The 21391-nt window shown below is 47.1% G+C and overlaps 1 protein-coding gene and 1 non-coding gene across 2 annotated transcripts in view; one reads left to right on the forward strand and one right to left on the reverse strand.

The window, feature by feature from the left end:
• Hhat (hedgehog acyltransferase) overlaps positions 1 to 21391 on the reverse strand; it is a 252931-nt gene that overhangs the window by 223577 nt on the left and 7963 nt on the right. The window contains exons 2-3 of the mRNA NM_001398579.2: positions 15390 to 15519; positions 3667 to 3734 (exon numbers count right to left, since the gene is read on the reverse strand). Of these exons, the coding sequence (NP_001385508.1) occupies positions 3667 to 3734; positions 15390 to 15480 (159 nt within the window). The 5' untranslated portion in view covers positions 15481 to 15519. The remainder of the gene's footprint in view (positions 1 to 3666; positions 3735 to 15389; positions 15520 to 21391) is intronic.
• Positions 646 to 762, forward strand: LOC120096441 (U5 spliceosomal RNA). The gene has a single exon (XR_015636464.1). It is a non-coding gene; the product is annotated as a U5 spliceosomal RNA (small nuclear RNA).

Consider the following 21391-nt stretch of genomic DNA (forward strand, 5'->3'; position numbering starts at 1 on the left):
GCATCTGGGAGGCTGAGGCAAGGGGACCATCAAGAGTTTATGGGTTATGTAGTTAAGATACAGTCTCAGGAGGAAAAGAAAATCCACGTAGTTCCTCGAGCTTCTATACCTAAGGTGCAGTAGTTACACGAACACATAATAACTCATGAGCCGTAGGAAATCTGTGTGGGGTCTGTGGGTCTGACTGCAGTCGGGTTCCTCGGTTTAAAGAGTTCACTATAGTGATGAAATTCCCCAGTAAGTTTTGTTATTGTTGCAATTTCCCGTAGGTGTATAGTTATTTCGAAATAAGTGGGTTTTGTAGAAAAGAAACAGAAATCATAAGGTTCCCAGAAACTAAAGAATACTGTAACTAAACATAAGCCCAGACCTCCGCTCCGCCCCCTAGCGGTGGCCATGTGATTTGCCTCAAAGCCCCATGACTCAGACTTCTCATTTGCATACCCATCATTCCTTTCATGTAATAAAATTTTGAAGTTTAAAATATATCTATGTATACATATGTTTCAGCCATCATTTGAGCTGAAAGGACTTATTACGTTGCCTTATAGACAAGATGCTGGGCAGGTCCTATGACTGAAAAGTCACCACTGACGTACTAGGAACTGCAGTTACTGGTGGTGAGAGTTTACAGCTCTTTCCTCCATACTCTGGTTTCTCTTCAGATCGCATAAATCTTTCGCCTTTTACTAAAGATTTCCGTGGAGAGGAACAAATCTGAGTCACTACCAATTTTTTGAGGCCTTGCTTCTTTGCAAGGTTAATATTGTGCTTCTAAAGGAAGAACCAACTAGAAATGTGCTATCAGTTCACAAAGTTGGGAATGCTGTTTCTCCAACTTAAGTCTGTTAGCATTATAAACGGGAAACTCCAACAGCTTCTTGTCCCACAAGGTGGCTTCAGCCAGTTGCCTTTACTGTCCTGTCATACAAGTGACTTTCCACTCATGACTTCTAAGCTCTGGCTGCTACAGTCCCTCTCAGTCCCCCAAGGAGCTATGCGTGTAAATACACTCTTAATGAACCCCTAAAGATTGTTCCTAACCTAAAGATTTAACCGTATGAGGGACCCTACTCAGAAAGGTGTGCCTTTGAGACACTCCAAATTGAGAGCCATGTCCCCGAGACAGCTGCAATTCAGACAACACAGAAACTAGAAAATTAGAAAGATTGGCTTTCAAAGAGAAGTAAATGCAATTACTTTTTGACAGTAACGGTTTCATTTGTTGATTTTTCTGTAATCACTTTTAACATGTTTACAAGACTAATAAACCAAACCTCTGACTATGTGTGTGTTAATTAGCTTTCTCATAGCTGTGAAAATATACCAGACAAGGGTGACTTAAAGGGCTGTCTTTTTTTTTTTAATTTTTTTTGATATTTTCTTTACTTACATTTTAAATGTTATCCTCTTACCCGATTTCCCCTCTGGAATTCCCCTATCCCTTCCCCCTTCCCCTGCTTCTATGAGAGTGTTCTCCCACCCGCCCACTCCCTCCCATCTCCCTGCCCTGGCATTCCCCTACACTGGGCCAAGGGCCTCTCCTCTCACTGATGCCTGATAAATCCATCATCTGCTACATGGCTGGAGCCATGGGTCCCTCCTTATTCACTCTTTGGTTGGTGGTTTAGTCTCTGGGAGCTCTGGGGGTCTGGTTGGTTGATATTAAGACAGAAACCTACAGCTCTTCTGAGCTTCAGGAAAAAAAAACTAAGGTCTTACATCTTTGGTCTGTACTGGTTCATTTATGAAAACTGCTGGAGAGATGGCTCAGTAGTTAAGAGCACTGATTGCTCTTCCAGAGGTCCTGAGTTCAATTCCCAGCAACCACATGGTGGCTCACAACCATCTGTAATGAGACCTGATGCCCTCTTCTGGTGTGTCTGAAGACAGCAGCACCTGGACTCCCTTGGTGGATGTTGGTGGATGCTGATCTGCTTGGCATCTGCTGTAGGGTTCACCAGGGAAGATATCCACCAAGAGAGTCCAGGTGCTAAAACAGGTGTCCATCTCCTTTCTCAGCTACAAAGTCACCACTCCCCTAACTCTCGCACTCCAAGCCACCGTGGAAGGATGAGGAGATGGGTGAGCGAAGGAGGACATGGCCTTCAGGTGGATAAAGATGGGAGGTGGCTCCTCAGGGTGATGATGAACTCTGAGAAATTTCCACCAAGGCAGGGGTGGCCTACATAAATACATGTACCCCTGATGCGGGTCATTAACCAGAACTGTCAGGAAGAAACCAGGCTCTAGGGCCCTGGCAGGACCTGGTGGAAGGATGACAGCCATGAGGGCTGTGCTTAAATAGGAGGAGCCATGGGGCTGAGCTTGGTCCTCACAGTGAAACCTGAGGTCCCTCCAAAATCTGTTGGTACCTGACCCTGTGTTCATTTTTTTTTTACACTTCTCTTCAGCTAAGCTCAAAGGGAGGTTTGCTTATTTTTGCCTTTGGCAAACAATCCTGTATTATCTGAAATGCCTGACTTGAGACCCGAGATGGGAAAAAATATCACCCTGAGCTGTTGTAAGAGATGCAGTAACGCTGATCAATGGTGACTCACGGGGCTACCTTCCCCAACTTCTCAAATCCCACCAGGACAAAAACTCTCCAGTTCTCTCATTTTAAAGCAGCACAAACTTCTGATCCTATGTTCTTACTAATGATTCTAGAAAGAGCTGTCAAGAAACAGAAACATCCAGAACAGGTGTCATGAACATGAGTCCAAACTACATCCAATTGGGTGAAAAGGTGATGTGTGTGTATCTGAGTGCACATGGGGGGGGGGAGCTCGTGTGTGTGTGTGTGTGACTCTGTGTATGTCTGTGTGTGTGTATCTTGAGTATGTACCTCTCTCTCTCTCTCTCTCTCTCTCACACACACACACACACACACACACACACACACACACAGAGAGAAAGAGAGAGAGAGACTGTGTAGGTCTGTGTGTGTGTATCTTGAGTATGTAACCCCCCTCTCCCTCTGTGTGTGTGTGTGTGTGTGTGAGAGAGAGAGAGAGAGAGAGAGAGACTCTGTGTATGTCTATGTGTTTGCTGTATATGTGTATGTGTGTATCTATGTGTGTCTCGCCCCCCCCCGTGTGTGCGTGTGTGTGTGAGAGACTCTGTGTATGTCTATGTGTTTGTCTGTATGTGTGTGTGTCTGTGTACCTCTCTCTCTCTCTCTCTCTCTCTCTCTCTCTCTCTCTCCCTCTCTCTCCCCCCTCTCTCTCTGTCTATGCATCAGGATGTAGAATGTTCAGCTACCTCTGCAGCGCCATGTCTGCCTGGATGCTACCATGCTCCCCACCATGATGATAATGGGCTGGCTCTCTGAACCTGTAAGCCAGCTCCAAATAAATGTTCTCTTTTATAAGAATTGCCTTGGTCATGATGTCTCTTCACAGCAATAGAACGGTGACTAAGGTAGCGGTTCTAGTTGGAGAAAGGGGGTGACCTAGCATGTCTCCAGTGGAAAAAGAGGGGCTGGTACCCAAGCACAGCACTTCTGAAGAGAATATAACAGGAGTCTGGTGCCCTGTCCAACACAACACACTTCACCTTCTTAACAGAAAAGCACACTGCTCCAGACAAGCCTCCACACTCTTCCTTCCCACAGAGTGAGGTGAAACACTGGCACTTTTTAAACACTAGAAGGCCACCCCGTACCTTCTTCAGTCCTCCAAATAGAGTATCCATCTCCAGTTCAAACTCCTGGTCCAGTTCCTCTTCATGCTCTGACAAGAAAAAGAGAAGAAGAAAAATCCTCTATTAATCATGTCCTAAGTAGGGGGCTGGAGAGATGACTCAGGGGTTAAGAGCACTGACTGCTCTTCCAGAGGTCTTAAGTTCAATTCCCAGCAACTACACGGTGGCTCACAACCATCTGTAATGGGATCCGATGCCCTCTTCTGGTGTGTCTGAAGACAGCTACAGTGTACTCACATAAAATAAATAAATCTTTAAAAAATAAATCATAACTAAATTGGGTCTAAATAGCAGAAGCCCCCAAAGAAGATTAAGAATGTCCTGCAGACCCAGTGGCAGGCACGCCTGTCACACCCCTGAAATTCCTTCCCTGCGTTGGAACCTAAGTTCCAGGGAATGCAAGGTAGGACTGATAGAAATATCCCTCCGTTTGGATAAAGGCCACAAGGAGAGAGAGAAGATTGTGAGAGAAAAGCACTCAACACGGGGCGTCAGGGAACGTTGGTGTGAGGCCTAGCTGTGTAGAAACAGGCTGTCCAAGGAATGGAGTGTGGGCTCCCTGAAGGCAAAGAGTCCTCAGAGAGTCCTGAGGTTGTCACTCCTCGCAGACAGTTAGCCAATGGCCAGTTCTCACCATCTGTTCCTTATTTGAGCAGCTCACTGTAGCTGAGAGCTTTTAGCTAATTTTAGACTGTCTTGGGGGATGGCTCCTGTCTGGAATCCCAACACTCAGAGACTGTACACGTCTGGAATATTTTACTGAGACCACGACTCGAAACTGGTGTGGCATCACTGAGTCATATGGTAGGAGCTGACAGGTGTTATGAAAAAGAATCATGTCTGAATAGTAAGCACGCTTGTAGGTAATCAATACCATACATACTGTGTATATACATAACGAAAACATATACAGAACAAGGCCGGGACCTTATCTCCAAACAACAGTGGCGAAGAAGGAGAAGGCGGTTCTCTGAAGGCGGAGTGTCCTCCACGGAGTCAAGGAAGACTGAGGTGTCACTCTGAGTGCACACTCACAGCAACCCCCGCCTCAGCCTCCCAAGTGTTGGGATCACAGACGTGAGCCACCATCCAGACAGCCTTAAACTAGCTAAGGCTGGCAACTGCAACACCACCTTGCTCAATAAAGAGCAGATGCTGAGGGCCTGCTGCAAGACATCTGAGAGGACACCTTGCTGCAGGGAGCCCGCACCTCACCCTTTCTGACAGCCTGTTTCTGGGACTCACATGCAGCTAAGCAAGTTGCTGGTACAAAGGGACAGAAGCCCCTCTGCCTAGAACTCGTCCCATGACGCTGAAAATGGAGCCGGGAGTCCTCCACCCAACACCACTGGGGAGCAAGCCTGGAAACCCCCACATCTGAGGACAGAACAGCCACTGGAGAGCAGCCCTGAAAATCCTCCACATCACTAAGGACAGAGCCTCCGAGCCCCCCATGCCACTGGGGACCTGCTGCCAAGACAACTCTCTCTGCTAAGGCCCAGTTCCATCTTCCAAACCACAGCTCGGGAACATTAGAAATAGAGCAATTTCCACCCAAGAGCCCTGATTGTCAGCTGTTTGTTCTCTCCCTTCACAAAAGGCTTTGTCAAATTCCCATCTACCTACTGAAGGCGAGATTTGCATTTTAATCACTGCCAGTGAGCTGTTGTGTAAGTCATTTTACTCAGAATCACTAACCTTCCACTTTCACCATACAAATACTAGTAATAGTTCTGGTGTAGGGTCCTTAGAGGTCATTAGACACACACACATACATACATACATACATACATACATACATACATACATACACACACATACACATACATACACATAGATACATATATACACATAGATACATATATACATAATACACACATGCACATATACATATACACACATACACACACAACACACATATAACATACACACATATGTACACATACACACACATATATACACATACACATATATACACACATATACACACATACACATACCACACACACACACCACACACACACACATACCACACACACACACACACACACACACACACACACACACACACACCCTGCTGCTTCTATCTATGCATTTGAAAAACTCCAAACAGCTCCCACTGAACCTTATTTCCCTAAGAAGCCAGAGGTCCTGGGGCAGACTGTGACAATAAATGAAAACATGGAAGGGAACAGAAAGGACGGGTTTCTAGCAAAAGAACTTAGTGGCAAGCAACACTCAAATACTCAGAAGCAGACTACTCTACAGCCGAGACGTAATGATAAGAAATAGGTTTTCCATGACACTTGAGGCCCAGGGCTTCAAGTTCTTCCCTCCTCCAGTTCTCTCAGAGAGTGAGAATGTGGGTCACAAATAACTCAATAAAAACACACGAGATCTGTAAAGAGGATGCAAAATAGCAAAGGTCAGGAAGACCTCCCAAGAAGGCCACACCTCCTGAACTCTGAACTTCTTAGGCTAATTGCTGATAGAGCCAGGGGGACAGGGAGAGATGGCATCGTTGGTAAGGTACGCACTGTACAAGCATGAAGTCCTGAGTTCAGATCCCCGGGACACACGGGAAAAGCCTAGTACAGCAGTGTACACTGTAACCCAAGGAGAGACAGAGATAGGAGAACCTCCAAGGCTGCAGAGCAGCCAGCTTAGACCCTGTCTCAAAACAAGAAAGCGATGGGGCCTGAGGAAGACGCTCCACATTGCTGGCTGTTTTCTCAACCACCACGATGCTATGCTTTGCAAAAAATTGGGTAAAGACAATAACCAACACAGAATAGCAAAGCAAGTCTGAAAGGGGCTGGGCTAAGAGATCTGGTATCCCCGGAGGACAGCAGTGACTTGGTAGTTTTGTGAGTGACAAGGACTTTGTCAAGTGCCATCTAATGCACTAGGAGTCTTGATGATGAGGACACTGGGAGACATATTTAATCCTTGACAACGTGCAGGGCAAGGCACTCAAACCCTATCACCAAAGTTCCCTCCGTGGCCCCTCCCATCCTCAGCAAGCTCCCAGAGCAAGGCCACCTGTTCAAGGACAGGACCCTTTGCTCCACCCCCACCCCTATGGTGAAATGAGCTCTCTAGAGTCACCAACCCACTTGGAAACAAATCCTCCAATCATAACAGGAAGCAATTGCCCCTTCACCAAGCCCTTGTGGTGCAATGCGTGGACCACATAAAGGAAAATGTCCACTTACAACGGCTGCTGTGTCATGCTCTCATAGACTGAGATTATTAATGGTCGTGCCTACAGGGCAAACTGGAAAGTGAAAGTGTAGGGCAAGTGTGTTTGCTACAGCTCTATCCTACTCTGGAGACAACTGCTACATAATAACAAAGAAGCTAGAGGTGGCAAGCCAGACCGAAACTCTGCACTGTGAAAGCTGTTTTTAGATTCCTGGTGTTAGCTTTTGTTTACCAAGACATTGGCAACAGTTCACTGATTGCTAAAGAAAGGGAAGCAGGTGACCTGAAACCTCAAATCTACAGAAAGCAGAATTCCATTCACGCAATAACGTCAGTAACGGGGTTGGGGTTGGGGGGCTTCTGCAGAAAGGCATGCTTGCAGACTATTGGGTCAGCAGGATCTAACCTGGCTACGTTCATTAGAAAGTGATTACTACAGAAAACAGAAAAACTGCCAAGTTTAGCTAAGTCCAAACTTGTGTTCTTTGAGAAAGAAAATAAATCTGCTAAATGGATTGATCTGAACATTTTCTTAAGACAGGGATATGATGTGCACGTGGTATCTGACGCTGGAGAGTGTGGTCTACACATCTGAAAGCTCAGGGACCTGGAAAAATATTATCATCACACCGCCTTAAAGACAAAGGTAAATATGCCAACAGCCCAGAAACATTAGGGAACTTTTCAATGATTCTGCTTTGAAGGGGAAGTCGGGCTTCGACAAGCTTCCAAGAGGGTGAAACCAAGCGACAGAGGTCCCAGGTACCAGTTACATGGTTCACAAAGAAGGAAGGTGCCCAATCGTACATGAAAGAGGTTCCGCCCCACGTTGGAATCTCCAAGGATAAAACTACGGTCTAACAACTGATTGTTTTTTCAACTTAGAGAAAAGAGGTAGATAAAATACCATGGCCAGGATGGGTACACAGCAGAAGTCGCTGTGAGCGGCTCCTGAAAACTTTATTCCCTTAAAATAAAATATCATTAGCAGGTCAAAAAGAGAAAATCATCTCTCGTCTGATGAAGTATCAGAAGTGCACACAATTCAACACTTTTTGTTGGCAGTGTTTTCTTTTGTGTGTGTGTGTGTGTGTGTGTGTGTGTGTGTGTGTGTGTGTGTGTGAGAGAGAGAGAGAGAGAGAGAGAGAGAGAGAGAGAGAGAGAATTTATTTGTATGTATGTAGAGGTCAAAGGACAACCTTGGCTGATGTCTATCAGCAACATTGTCTACCTTATATTTTGAAACAAGGTCTCTCGCTGGACTGAAACTTGTCAAACAGGTTAGACTATCAGGCCAGCAAGCTGGGGATCTGCCTGTCAACATCTCCACCCACCCTATTCCCCCGCCCCCTACCCCTAGCTCCTAACCCCCACTGAAGATTACAAACCTTCAACTTTTTTAAAAATTTTTTTTCCACTGAACTCAGATACTCCACTGAGTCATTTCCTAAGACTATCAATTTTTCTTTAAAGTATTTTTTATCTATTTATGGTTCATGGGTATAAGTGTTTTGTCTGCATGTATACAGGTGCACCACATACGCGAAGTGCCTACAGAGGTTGGAACAGGACATCAGGTTCCATGGAACTGGAGTTGCAGACATGAGCTGCAATGCAGTGCCGTGAACTGAACCTGAGTCCTCTGCAAAAGCAAAGACTGTCTTAGCCACAGAGCCACCTCTCCAGCCCAAGACGGACACAGCGGAGTCACCTCTCCACCCTGAGACCACAATTTTTACAGAGGAACTAGATTCTCTAATATGAATTTCAAAATGATTAAATATGACTGTACAACCTCTCAGCGATGGCAAAAGCAGCCTGAGGCTCCCTCTGTGGCTGCAGTTATAACAGAATGACACTGGTGCACTGTTCAGGAAACCCAGTGAAGGAAAAATGGAGCAAAGCACCATGGCTACCTGAAGTAGCATCAGCAGAACAGGGGAAGGTGGTGGAGGGGAGGGGTGGGGAGGGGGAGGGGAGGGGGAGAGGCTAGCAAACTCAAGTCAGTGGAATGGAAATAACTTGATAAATTATTAGAATATAAAATAGACAAACCAACATAAATATCTTTGCCATAGACCAGAAATAATCCAGCAAATATAGCTGGGAACAACCCAATCATAAAAGGAAAATGGTCCAGAAATATTATTAATGAGACTCTCAGAGGGAGGGCTGGAGAGATGGCTCAGTGGTTAAGAGCACTGACTGCTCTTCCAGAGGTCCTGAGTTCAATTCCCAGCAAGTACATGGTGGCTCACAACCATCTGTAATGGGATCCAATGCCCTCTTCCGGTGTGTCTGAAGACAGCTACAGTGCATTCATATAAATAAAGTAAATAAATTAAAAAAAAAAGAATCTCAGAGGGAACGGTTATGAGCCAGGAACCTTTATTAAGGGAAATGACAAGAGTGAACACATGGGACAAACCCCAAGGCCAGGCAGAAGCCACACGTTAAAGAAGATCGACTACTTACAAATCCCTTCCCAAGTTCAGTGCAATCCTATGTGAAACTCTGAATGAGGTGGGACAGTCTCAACAATTTCAACTATGTCCCTGGGGACATAGACCAGGGAGAAGAGCTAAGAAAGCCTGGTAAGAAGGAACAATGGGGGGAAGGGGCTTCTCCCAGAGACTTGAGTTGTTTACAGAGCACATCAAGACTGCAGGGATGACTGACAGGCCAGTGCGTGCACAGGAAGCAGTGCAGATTAAACACTGCAGACCGTCCAGCCGGGACGGGAGCAGTGAGTGGTGTTCAGTAGACTGTCTGTGAGGAGGGCTGGCTCTTACTCACCAAGTGAGATAGATGATGGATGGACTTGCAGGGTGCATCACAGGACCCTGTGCTAGAACCAGGGAATGTTCATTGACAGCCAATGCCTATCTATCAGGAGCCTTTAATTCCAGCATTCGAGAGGCAGAGGCAACAGGACCTCTGTGAGTTTGAGGCCAGCCTGGTCTTCATAACCAGTTTCAGGCCATTAGGACTATCTAACAAGATCTTGTCTCAGAAAATGATGATGATGATGATGATGATGATGATGATGATGATGATGACGACGACGACGACAACGACGACGACGACAATAATAATAATAATTAACAATAACAATAATAATAATAGAAGAGGCAGACATGGAGGTGCACACCTGCAATCCCAGAATCTGGGGAGCCGAGGCAGGAGGATGGTCTGCCATTCAAGGCCTGTCTGAGATATACAGAACCCTGTTTCAAAAACACAAAAATCAGACGGAGAATGTGCCTCATTTGGTATATTGTGTGCACAGTTCACATCAAACCCTGGGCTCGATCCCCAGAAAAGAAAGAGAAACTAGTGGGGGTACCTGTCTTTCAAGCAGCACTCGGGAGGGAAAAACCAGAGGATCAGGAACTCCAAGTCACACATAGGAAGTTCGGGGCCACTCGGGGCTGCGTAAGACCCGGGTTCAAACACACAAAACCTATCTTTTTTTTTTTAGATTTTTAAAATATGTGTGTGTGTGTATGTGTGTGTGTGTGTGTGTGTGTTTGTCTGTGTGTGTGTGTATGTTTCTGTGTGTGTTTGCCTGTGTGTGTGTGTGTTTGCCTGTGTGTGTGTTTGCCTGTATGTGTGTGTGTGTTTGCCTGTGTGTGTGTGTCTGTGTGTGTGTGTTTGTGTGTGTGTGTGTGTTTGTCTGTGTGTGTGTGTGTGTTTGTCTGTGTGTGTGTTTGCCTGTGTGTGTGTGTCTGTGTTTGGTGTTTGTGTGTGTGTATGTGTGTTTGTCTGTGTATGTGTGTGTGTGTGTTTGTCAGTGTGTGTGTTTGCCTGTGTGTGTGTCTGTGTTTGTGTGTGTGTTTGTCTCTGTGTTTGCCTGTGTGTGTGTCTGTGTTTGTCTGTGTGTGTGTGCTTGTTTGTGTGTGTTTGCTTTTGTGTGTGTGTGTGCTTGCTTGTGTGTGTGTGTGTGTTTGCTTGTGTGTGTGTGTGTGTGTGTGTGTGTGTGTAACTATATGTGTACCATGAGCATGCACGTGCCCTTGGAGGTCAGAAGAGGTCTTTGCATCCTCCTGGAACTGGAGTTACACACAGTTGCAGGGCACCAGATATGGATGCTGGGAACCAGAGCAAGGTCCTCTGATAGAGCAGTGAAAACTCTTAACCACTGAAGCACTGCACCAGCCAATAATTTTTTTTTTGAAACCTGCAATACAATTTCAGTTTACAATTCCTACTCTGGAAACCCTCCTGAGAAAATCAGTCAGACGCAATACAGTGATACAAACACATTGCTTAGGAAATGACTGAGCTGACTCTTCAACCCATGAAGCAGGTACAGAAAGGAACTACGAAAGCCTGAGAAACAAGGAAGACAGAAATTATATCGGTTCAGAAGTCGGTGAGCTGGGAAACATGAAGGGAACAACAGAGTGCTCTAACAAAGACGAAAGCTGAGAAGACTCATGGGCTCTCTGGCACAGCTGATCAAAGAAAGGAAAAGACACTGGTGAGGGGCATGTGGGAAAATGGAGCAAGAGAGGTAGGGAAAGAGAAGACAGAACCAGAGTATACAGGAAGGCAAGGGGGTGGGGTTGAGGAATGAGGGAGAGAGTAGTGGAAGCAAAAGTGTTTAATTCTCAGAGATGAGAAAGATAAAGGAGACACAAACATAAAACTACACTACACGATATGCTACACCGGAGCGCTCCACGAAACGGGCAGTTTTCTAGAACACCACAAACCCTGGAAGTGGACACAAGAACCAGCAAGCCTGCACGAATGGCAGGGAATACAGTCAGAAGCCATGGTGTCGGCCCGTCACCGACGGTTGTCACGAGTGACAACTAGTGGCTCTCATCTTCAGAACGTCTTACATTACACTGACACAGCCACAAACGCAGATGGCCTCTTTTAGAGAAAGGCATTAACTCAAGGCTCATTAAGCAAGCCTTCAGATGCATGGTAGGCCAGGCATGGTGTAGCATAGAGATGCGGCAGGAGGATTACCATGAATCTGAAACCAGTTTGTCCTATGCAGTGAGACTTTGTCCAGAAACAAAGCAAGATGCATGGTGCGTGGTAAGGATTATCTATCTCCTGTTCCAGGTAAGTGCTCCCACCTCTCTCGAGACACTCCGTGGAAAGCTGAAGAGCTGGACAGTTCCTTACAAAACTCAAACACTCGCCACATGATTCGGCAATGGCACTGCTTAGCACACAAGTAAGGTAAAAACCCATCGTATAAAAGCCTGCACACAACTGTTGGTCGAGGTTTTGCATGTAGCTGCCAGCACCTGGAGTTAACTACGTCTTTCGGTGGTGAATGGATGACTCGAATGTAGTGTGCGCAGACAACAGTTCAGTGCTTGGAATTGTAACCTGACATGCACGAACACCCAGGTTCCATCCCCAGCCACACCGGATCCCCAACACTCAGGAGGTGGAGGCAGGAGCATCAGAAGTTCAAGGTCATCTTCAACTACATTAAAAATTCAAAGACAGTCTAATCCTGCATGAGACCTGTCTCCAAGAGAAGGGAATAAAAGGAGGGAGAGGAAGAAACGAGTCAATGAACTATAAAAACACATTGAAGTGCCCTCTATGCTTCTCCCTAGAGGAAAGAAGCCATGCTACAAAGGTTAGATGCCTCGAAACTCCAGCTATGCCACATTCTAGGAAAAGAAAACCATGGTGGCAGTAAAAAGACCAGGGATTGTGGGTAATAAGAAAGACAAGTTGGCAGGACAGAGCATTTTGAAGGGACAAACTGATGTCGTACTCTGATGATGGTCGTATGTCGCTACTTCTCAAATCCACAGTGTATTACCCAGCTGGAGCTCTGATGTAAGCTGAGGACATTGGCCAACAATGCTGTGCTAAACAGACTCCACCAGGCAAACCCACCCCTGTGGTACTTGGACCCTGACAGAAAGCCACACAACCTGAACTCCGACATTAGGAAGCTTCTACATGCTGCTCAGCTTTACCCCTAAACCTAAAGCTACAACAAAACTAAAACCTTCCCACAGGGGAAAATTTCCACGCAAGAATGAGTTATAAAAAGATGGCTGTTATTAATTTTAAATCACAAAGCTCCAAGATAGCTTATCATGTAGCAAGAGACAAGGAAGACAACCAGCCATCTAGGGAAGAGACTGACTCGTGGTAAAACGCAGCCATGTAGGGAAGACGCTAGCTCGCTGACAAACATCTATCCTTGCTTTCTTCTGCTCCCGTAGAGTGCCTCAGTGTGCTGGGTAAACGGATCCCCATCAAGACAACCTCCCCAAGCTCCTCTCTCAGCTTCTGTGGACAGCCTCAGGCTGAACTGAACGTGAACAAATATGGTAGAAGCAAATTTGGGTCGTGCATTAGGAAGGAGAAAGTAACTCCCCTTTCTCGTCCATCTTTCCTGTTAGGCAAAAACCACGCCAGAGCCAGGACCACTTCTGAGGACCTCCAAGACTCTGGCCAAAGAATGGGGCACCTCATGCTGACTTAGACCCCATGTGCCTCCGGGTCCTGGTTATGGTGGGCACAGTCTGTCTTCGGAGGAACACTCTATCTCACTACCTTGAGCTAAAGAGTCCATTAGACAAGAGGAAAGGACCCAGACCGAAGCCAGACTCAGAGCTCCTTCTACACTGTCTCTGAAAGCTCAAAGTTCCAAAAAAGAGGGAAGTTACTTGGCCAGCCTCCGCCAAAGAGAAGTGTTCAACTCCCTTGAATGGCCAACATGGAGAATGGGCAGCAAGATCAACCCTGGTGAGCTGCGGGGATGGTATTCGCTGCCCAGAACCTACTTGCTATTGTATTGTATTACGGTCCTGGGACAGCACCCAGGGTCTGACAGATGCTAAACCACTGGGCTACAACCCTATCACTGGTCTTTGCCATTCTAAGTGACCATATCAACTTTCCTCACAGTCCCCTCTGCTTCCGAGAAAAAGCCCAGAGGCTGGAAAGATGGCTCTGTGGTTAAGAGCACGAGCTGCGCATCCAGAGGACCTGGGTTTGATTCTCAGCACTTACATGGCAGCTTGCAGCCACCTGTAGCTCCAATTCCAAGGGATCCAACACACTCTTCTGGCATCTGTGGGCACCAAGCATGGTGTGCGGGCGAAACACTCATGCATGTAAAACAAAATTTAAAGACTATTTTTTATAAAGACAGAGTCCCAAATCTCTTAGTGGACTTTTAACAGCTGTCACACCCTCACACCTGTTTTCCAATCCAAGGTCAGGTTTCCCTATGACCCATCATGCTCTGCACCCCGGCTCTGCTGAGTGATTTGCGGCTCTGACCGTGCTGTGCTCTTTCACTGTCCAGGGGCATAGAACAAGCTTGTATACAACCTGCAACCCTATGGCCATGGGGTCTCAGTATTCATTGCTACTTGGCTAGCTCCTAATCCCCCCTTAAAATTATTATTATTTATTATTATCATGTATTGTGTGCACTTGTGCATCATGATGTGCATACGGAGGTCAGGAAACAACTTTCAGGGCTCGGTTTTCTCCTCCCACCTTTCTGTGAGTCCTGGGAACCAAACCCAGGTGATCAGCCATACCAGGCAAGTGACCCACCTACTGAGTCATTTCCCCAGACCAGATCCTGTTCCTCCCCAAGCTCAGCAGCCCCATGTGGTGGCTCTACCTATAACCCCACTCAGGAGGCCAGGGCAGGAAGAAAGACTGCTGTGAGTTCAAAACCACAGAGCGAGAGATTTCTCAACCAGTGTGGGAAACTTAGCAAGATCCTGTCTCAAAATAAAAAGTAAAAGAGAAGGGTTTGGGGACCTAGCTTAGGGATAGAATACGTCTAGCACGTGCTACAAGACCCCAGGTTCAGTTCTCAGTACAGGAAATCTTTAAATATTAATATTTAATATTAATACTTAAATATTAAACTCCGTATGAGTCATGTGTCCGTATGTGAGTGGGACATTGTGGTACTCTCTGTAACCCCTGCTACTCAGAAGGCTGAAGCAGGAAATCCTGGATGGCGAGGTCAGCTTGGGCAGCACAGCAAGATGAAAGAAACACAGAGAAAGAAACAGAAGGGGCATGAGCAGCTCACGCTGTCAGCCTCGTGCACCTGACGGACGGACGCCTGCAAAGAAAGATGTTTAAAGAAAAACTTTGAATCTACTTTGAATCCTCAGTGCAAATCCTTTTCATGGCCTTCAAGAGAAGGGAATCAAATGTCTGTACTGTTGTCAGAGGCTGGGGACACTGCTCAGTGGCCGTTCCTGGGCTCAGAGGTTCCCTGCCCAGCACCAAGAAGAAAAGCAGCCACTGTTGGAGAAAACAAGCCACCAGTTCATGTGAAGGAGCAGGAGAGACAATCCCGGACTCCCACCATGGATTCAAACTGCACATGTGTGGGAGGAAAAGCCCAGCTCCAGTCACATTGCCACAGGACTGTCCTCTTCAGTTGTGCATCTCAGACACCCACCCCTATTTCTTCCTTGATGGGTAATTAGAAAATTGTGGAGCCTTACCCCTGGAGACTTTGTAAACTTCATAGAAAGAGCGGAAGTGGAAGCCCAAGGAAACAAGCAGGCAGAGAGTCAGTTCCCAACGGGACAGCATAGCTGGAGACTCTGCTTCCCAGTGTAGTGTGGAGAGTTTCTAGGAGAGAATCAAACAAAATGTCACTGAGGTAACACCGCACAGGGCCTCTCGATGTCAGCCCAGTTAGCTGGCACTCTCAAGGGCACTTTCACTTTTCAGAGTGACACTGACATAATCCCAACCAAAAACCCTGTTCCCTGGGGATCTCACCCCTTCCTACGTCCAACATACACATGTGCATGTGCACATATATGTATACACACACACACACACACACACACACACACACAAGCATGCATACTCCCTACTTGCCTAGGTCTTTTCCTAGATGTATCACAAAATACATCCAAGAACTCCCTTTTCTTGTGGGCACACTTATCTCCCCCTATAAAACACAAGGAACATTATTTCTAAGGCGGCAGCACTGAGCACTTTGCCTGGGATACAGCAGCAAGGGGTGGCCATGTTTTCCATGAATACCAATGTCTTTGATGGTCAGAGTAACTGCAACGCACAGGTAACACCCTTCTTCCTCCTCCTTCTGCTCCTCCTCCTCCTGTTCCTCTTCCCCCTCTTCCTGTTTCTCCTCTTCCTCTTCCTCTTCCTCCTCCTCCTCTCTCTCCTTCACCTTTTCCCTTTCTTGCTTCTCTTACACATACTCAGTGGCAAGGACCTTCCCCTAATGAATAAAGATTGCAGGGGACCAATCACTGGGCGAGAAGTAGGCGGGACTTCCAGGTCGGAGGGAGTAAGAGAAAAGGAGAAAAAGGGACTTGTGGCTTTTTGGGAGAGAACTTGGGGTAGAAGGTGTAACCAACTAGAGGACCCCGGTTAGATGTCGGATGTGCCAGGATCTGCCACGGAGGATTTAGTTTTGTATGGCCTACTAAACAGGATGTTAGTAGTTACCCCCAGAGATTGTGTACTTGTTGATTCTAAACTAAGAGTGTTTTCCTTCACTCTGCCACTCAACTGAGTTCCAGAGAAAGGTACGGTGGCAAAGCACCCCAGCCAGCCACAGAAATTGGATGCGTGGGGCTGGCGTGGCAGCAACTTGCCACCGGAACATAGCGAGTCAGGTGGAGGAGACATTTCCGGAACTGCACGCCAGAGAGTCTGCCGAGATGAGAACAGTCTGCCCGTGCCATGTGGCCCACCCGTGTCCGGCGTAATGTGGGATGGTATTTCCTTTTTTAGTATTTAACGCAACACATACTCAGCCTCCTTTCTCACAAAGGAACTGGATTTTAATCTGGACACATAAACACTGAATTCCACACATGACACCATGCTTACCCGACTCATGAGTACAGGAGGGTGAGCCTGTGGGTGGTCTCCTGGTTTCCACCCTTTCATGCTGACCAAAGTTGGTGAAACCCTACAGGAACAACAATGTAGAAGGGTTCCAGTCCCTGACTCCACAGAGCTAAGCCCAAAGCTGTCCTGCCACACCTAGCTAAACTGCCACAAGAAAAGTCGGAGAAGAACTGATAAAAACGTCCAACATCCTTAGTCATCAGGAAATGCAAATCAAAACAACTTTGAGATTCCACCTTACATCTGTCAGAATGACTAAGAACAAAAACACAAGTGACAGCTCATGCAGGTGAGGATGCAGAGCAAGGGGAACACTCCTCCATTGCTGGTGGGAGTGCAAACTTGTACAACCACTTTGGAAATCAATTTGGCAGTTTCTAAGAAAATTGGGAATAGTTCTACCTCAAGACCCAGCTATACCACTCCTGGGAAAATATCCAAAAGATGCCCCACTATGCCTCAAGGACACTTGCTCAACCATGTTCATAGCAGCCTTATTCACAACAGCCAGAAGCTGGAAACAGCCTAGATGTCCCTCCCCTGAAGAATGGATAGAGAAAATGGGGTGGATTTACCCAATGGAATACTACTCAGCTGTTCATGAACTTTGCAGGCAAATGGACAGAACCCAGACCCAGAAAGACAAACATGGTATATACTCACTTATAAGTAGACACTAGGCGTAAAGTATAACCACACTACAACCCACAGACCCAAAGAAGCTAAGTGACAAGGAGGGCCCAAGGAGGGAAGCCAGAATCTCCCTCAGAAGGGGAAAGAGAATAGACATCAGGGTGGATGAGGGAGAGAACTGGTGGGGGAGGGGTGGGGATGGGGACAGGAGGGATCAAGTGGGGGACATCAGAGGGAGAGAGTACTGGGAGACACAATTGGAATTAGGAGGAGGGCATCTATGGACAATGGAAACTCCCAGGAACCTGTGAGGACGCCCTAGCTAAGACTCTTAGCAATGGGGAACGTGGAACCTGAAACGACCGCCTCCTGTAACCAGGCAAGACTTCCAGTGGGGGGATTAGGACACCAACCCAGCCCTACACAAAACCTTCCATCCACAATTCGTCCTGCCTACAAGATGCACAGCAGAAATGGGGGAAACAGCCAACCAGCTCTGACACTGTCAATGACATTCCCCTCTACTTGCAGACAGGAGCCTAGCATAACTGTCACCAGAGAGATTTCAACAGCAACTGACTGAAACAGATGCAGAAACCCACAGCCAAATATAAGGTGGAGCTTGGGGAATCCTTCAGAAGACCGGATGAAGGATTGAAGGAGCCAGAGTGGGTTGGGGACACCACATGAAAACCTACAGAATCAATTAACCTGGGCCCACTGTGGCTCACAGAGACTGAACCACCGACCAGAGAGCATGCATGGGATGGGCCAAGACCTTCTGCACAGATGTAACAGTTGTATAGCTTGATCTTCCTGTGGGACTCCTAACAGTGGGAGCAGGGCTGCCTCTGACAGGCTTACCTTTAGGACCCTTTCCTCTAATGATGGAGAGCTTGCCAGGAAGGGGGTGTGGTTTCTCCCGTGAGTGACATCTTCTGCTCTCTGGAGGATACTGACTTCCTAAACTTCTCCTGGCTTCACTCCTGCCATCTATCTCCTAGAACAGGTTTCTGGAACTCAGTAGGAACAGAGAAGCCATCTTTTCAGGAGTGGAAAGGAAGTTTTATTTTAGCATATCTCCCATCACAGAAGACAGAGGCTGCAGTAGACCGCTGTCTCATCTCACAAAGGATTGTGATTGTAAAATGTTCCTAAAAGGCGCTTCCATAATTTGAACATAAATAACCTGTGTGTGATGGGAAATTTCTAGGAGCCCTACTTGCTCAAAGATTACTCTCTCTTGAGTAATGCCTTTGTGTGAAGGATTTACCTCTTAAGGACTCATTTTTATAACATTTCGTTTTGCTGAGGTCTCTGCTGTATTATGCATGAGTTGTACATATGCACAAACACATAGCATTAATACCCATCAGGAAAGCAGTGGGATTGTCTCCCCCCAGCACAGCTAAAACTTGGATCTGGTCCCTACAGCCTCCACCCAACAGCACAGGGTCAAATGCCAGCTAGGACTCAGCACTCATGTGCTGACTGAACCACAGGGGAAGGTATCCAGATACCCATGGGGCTGGGGGATGGGTTAGATGTAAACTACTTAGCCCAGGGCTGGCCCTAAGCACTCTGCAGACATTGGCAGCTACTAGTTAGTGATTTAATGCATCATTAGCCCACCTAGCCGAGGCCCTGAGTGGAGGAAACCCAATTAAAAGCAGCTAACCTTACTTACCACAACCGCCCACCTCCTCCTCTCCTCCAGCAGGCGGCATCCCTCATGTCTTCTTTGGGGCCACTCTTCTTCCTTTTCTCATGCTCAGCCCAGGGCCCCCATCCCTTGAACAGCATGTGAATGGTCTTGGGGCTTTCTGCCAGGGTTTCTTCCCTGCCTCTTCTCTTCCCATTCCATAGAAATTATGCTTGAATGAATTCTCAATGCCACATGTGGAGACAGTCACAAGCCCTTAGCACCCCTTCCTTCCACCTCTCTTTTCAACCCTTGCCCACTCATCATAGGCCTTATGATGTAGAAGGACCATGGCCGCTCGTGCATGAGCACAGCACACAAGCGCACACACACACACACACACACACACACACACACACACACGCATGCACGTACGCACGCTCACACACTTCTTTCATTGTTTATTTGCACTGTGCACCCAGAAAGCCAATCAGAGTAAAGGATTTAATGACACCGAACTGTCAAAGAAAATGGGAGACAGACAGCTGTGAATCTAACTAGATATTCTTAATGCCCAAGCCCTTTATGGTTCCCTAAAATACCTCCTCAAAACTCCCAAGTATCTATTTTTCATACTCTAAACAGCATGTTCATCAGGAACCAAAACAGTTCTCAGTCAAGCATGCACATAACATCTCTTGTTTGGGGGAGGGGGGTACGGATTCAGCCCTGCAGCAGCCCAGTCCACATGGTGGCAGGTGTGAGGCCTGAGGCATCCCAGGCCACATGGTGGGCAGGTATGAACCTTGCAGTGGCCAAGGCCATACAGTGGGCAGGTGTCAGCCCTGCAGCAGCCCAGTCCACATGGTGGGCAGGTGTAAGGAGGCCAAAATCTAGTAACACAGCATCCCCTCTCAAGTAGCCAGAGTGTGGAGCATCTGCTGACCAAGTACATGAAGGCAGCGGTGCCATCAATGTGGGGCTAACCAGAAGGCAGGGATAGCTGGGAGGTGAAGATGCATCGGGACTGAGACCAGCAACAAAGCAGCAGAGGCTCCTGCACGAACGGCTTAAAGGCGCTGTTGATTTCCTAAGGAAACCTGAAGCTTATGAGCTAGAACATGTATGTCTGTGCTGATTAATATTGATTGCCGATTTGGCAGGTTCTACAGTCACCCAGGGGACAAGTCTCCAGGCACACCTGAGAGAGAATATTGATATCAGTTTAGCCTCCGGCCATGCCAGTGTGGGTTGTCTAGATTGGATTTTCCTCTGGCCATGCCTTCAGGGATTATTTTGTTTGGGTTAATTGAGCTGAGGACACCCACCATAAAAGGGAGGTAGCACCATTCCCTGAGCTGGGCCCTGAACTACAGAGAAAGTGACCTGAGACCTGCATTCATTCATCTCTCTCTGCTCCCTGGCCACAGATGCAAACGACCAGCCGCCTCAAGCTCTGACTGCCACAGTTTCCTGTGCAATGCACCGTGCCCTCAAATGGTGAGCCAAAAGAAACACTCTTCCTTAAATTGCTTGTCAGAGTATCTTATCACATCAATAGGGAAAGAAACCAACCCCCACTCAGTGCATGCCTGTAACTGCAGATAGCACAGAACCTTCTGTATACAGGCACCCTTGGCTTTAGAGGGCATTGCATCCCACTAAACCCAAGCTAGAATATCCACTCAATGCCACTGGAAGAATTCTAAGTTAAGCTATTTTCAGTTGGGGTCATTTGTACTGTCATGTCCTGTCTAGACAGCCATAGAATGAAGATCTTTCCCATTGTAGCTGTGTGTCTACATGCCTGATGGCTGGGACTTCTACTGAGCACATGCATGCACAGTGGGACTTCTGCTAGGCACATGCATGCACAGTGCGACTTCTGCTGGGCACATGCATGCACGGTGGGACTTCTGTTGAGTACATGCATGCACAATGGAACTTCTGTTGAATACATGTATGCACAGTGGGACTTTTGCCGAGTACATGCATGCACAGTGGGACTTTTGCTGAGTACACGCATGCACAGTGGCCGGGACTTCTGCTGAGCACACACATGCACAGTGGCTGGGACTTCTGCTGAGTACACACATGCACAGTGGGACTTCTGCTAAGTACAAATGTGCACAGTGTGACTTTTGCTGAGTACATGCATGCACAGTGGGACTTCTGTTGAGTACATGCATGCACAATGGAACTTCTGTTGAATACATGTATGCACAGTGGGACTTTTGCTGAGTACATGCATGCACAGTGGGACTTCTGTTAAGTACATGCATGCACAGTGGGACTTCTGTTGAATACATGTATGCACAGTGGGACTCCTGCTGAGCA

This window comes from Rattus norvegicus, chromosome 13 (assembly GCF_021556685.1).
Source record: "Rattus norvegicus strain SHRSP/BbbUtx chromosome 13, alternate assembly SHRSP_T2T, whole genome shotgun sequence".
Taxonomy (NCBI): Eukaryota; Metazoa; Chordata; class Mammalia; order Rodentia; family Muridae; genus Rattus; species Rattus norvegicus.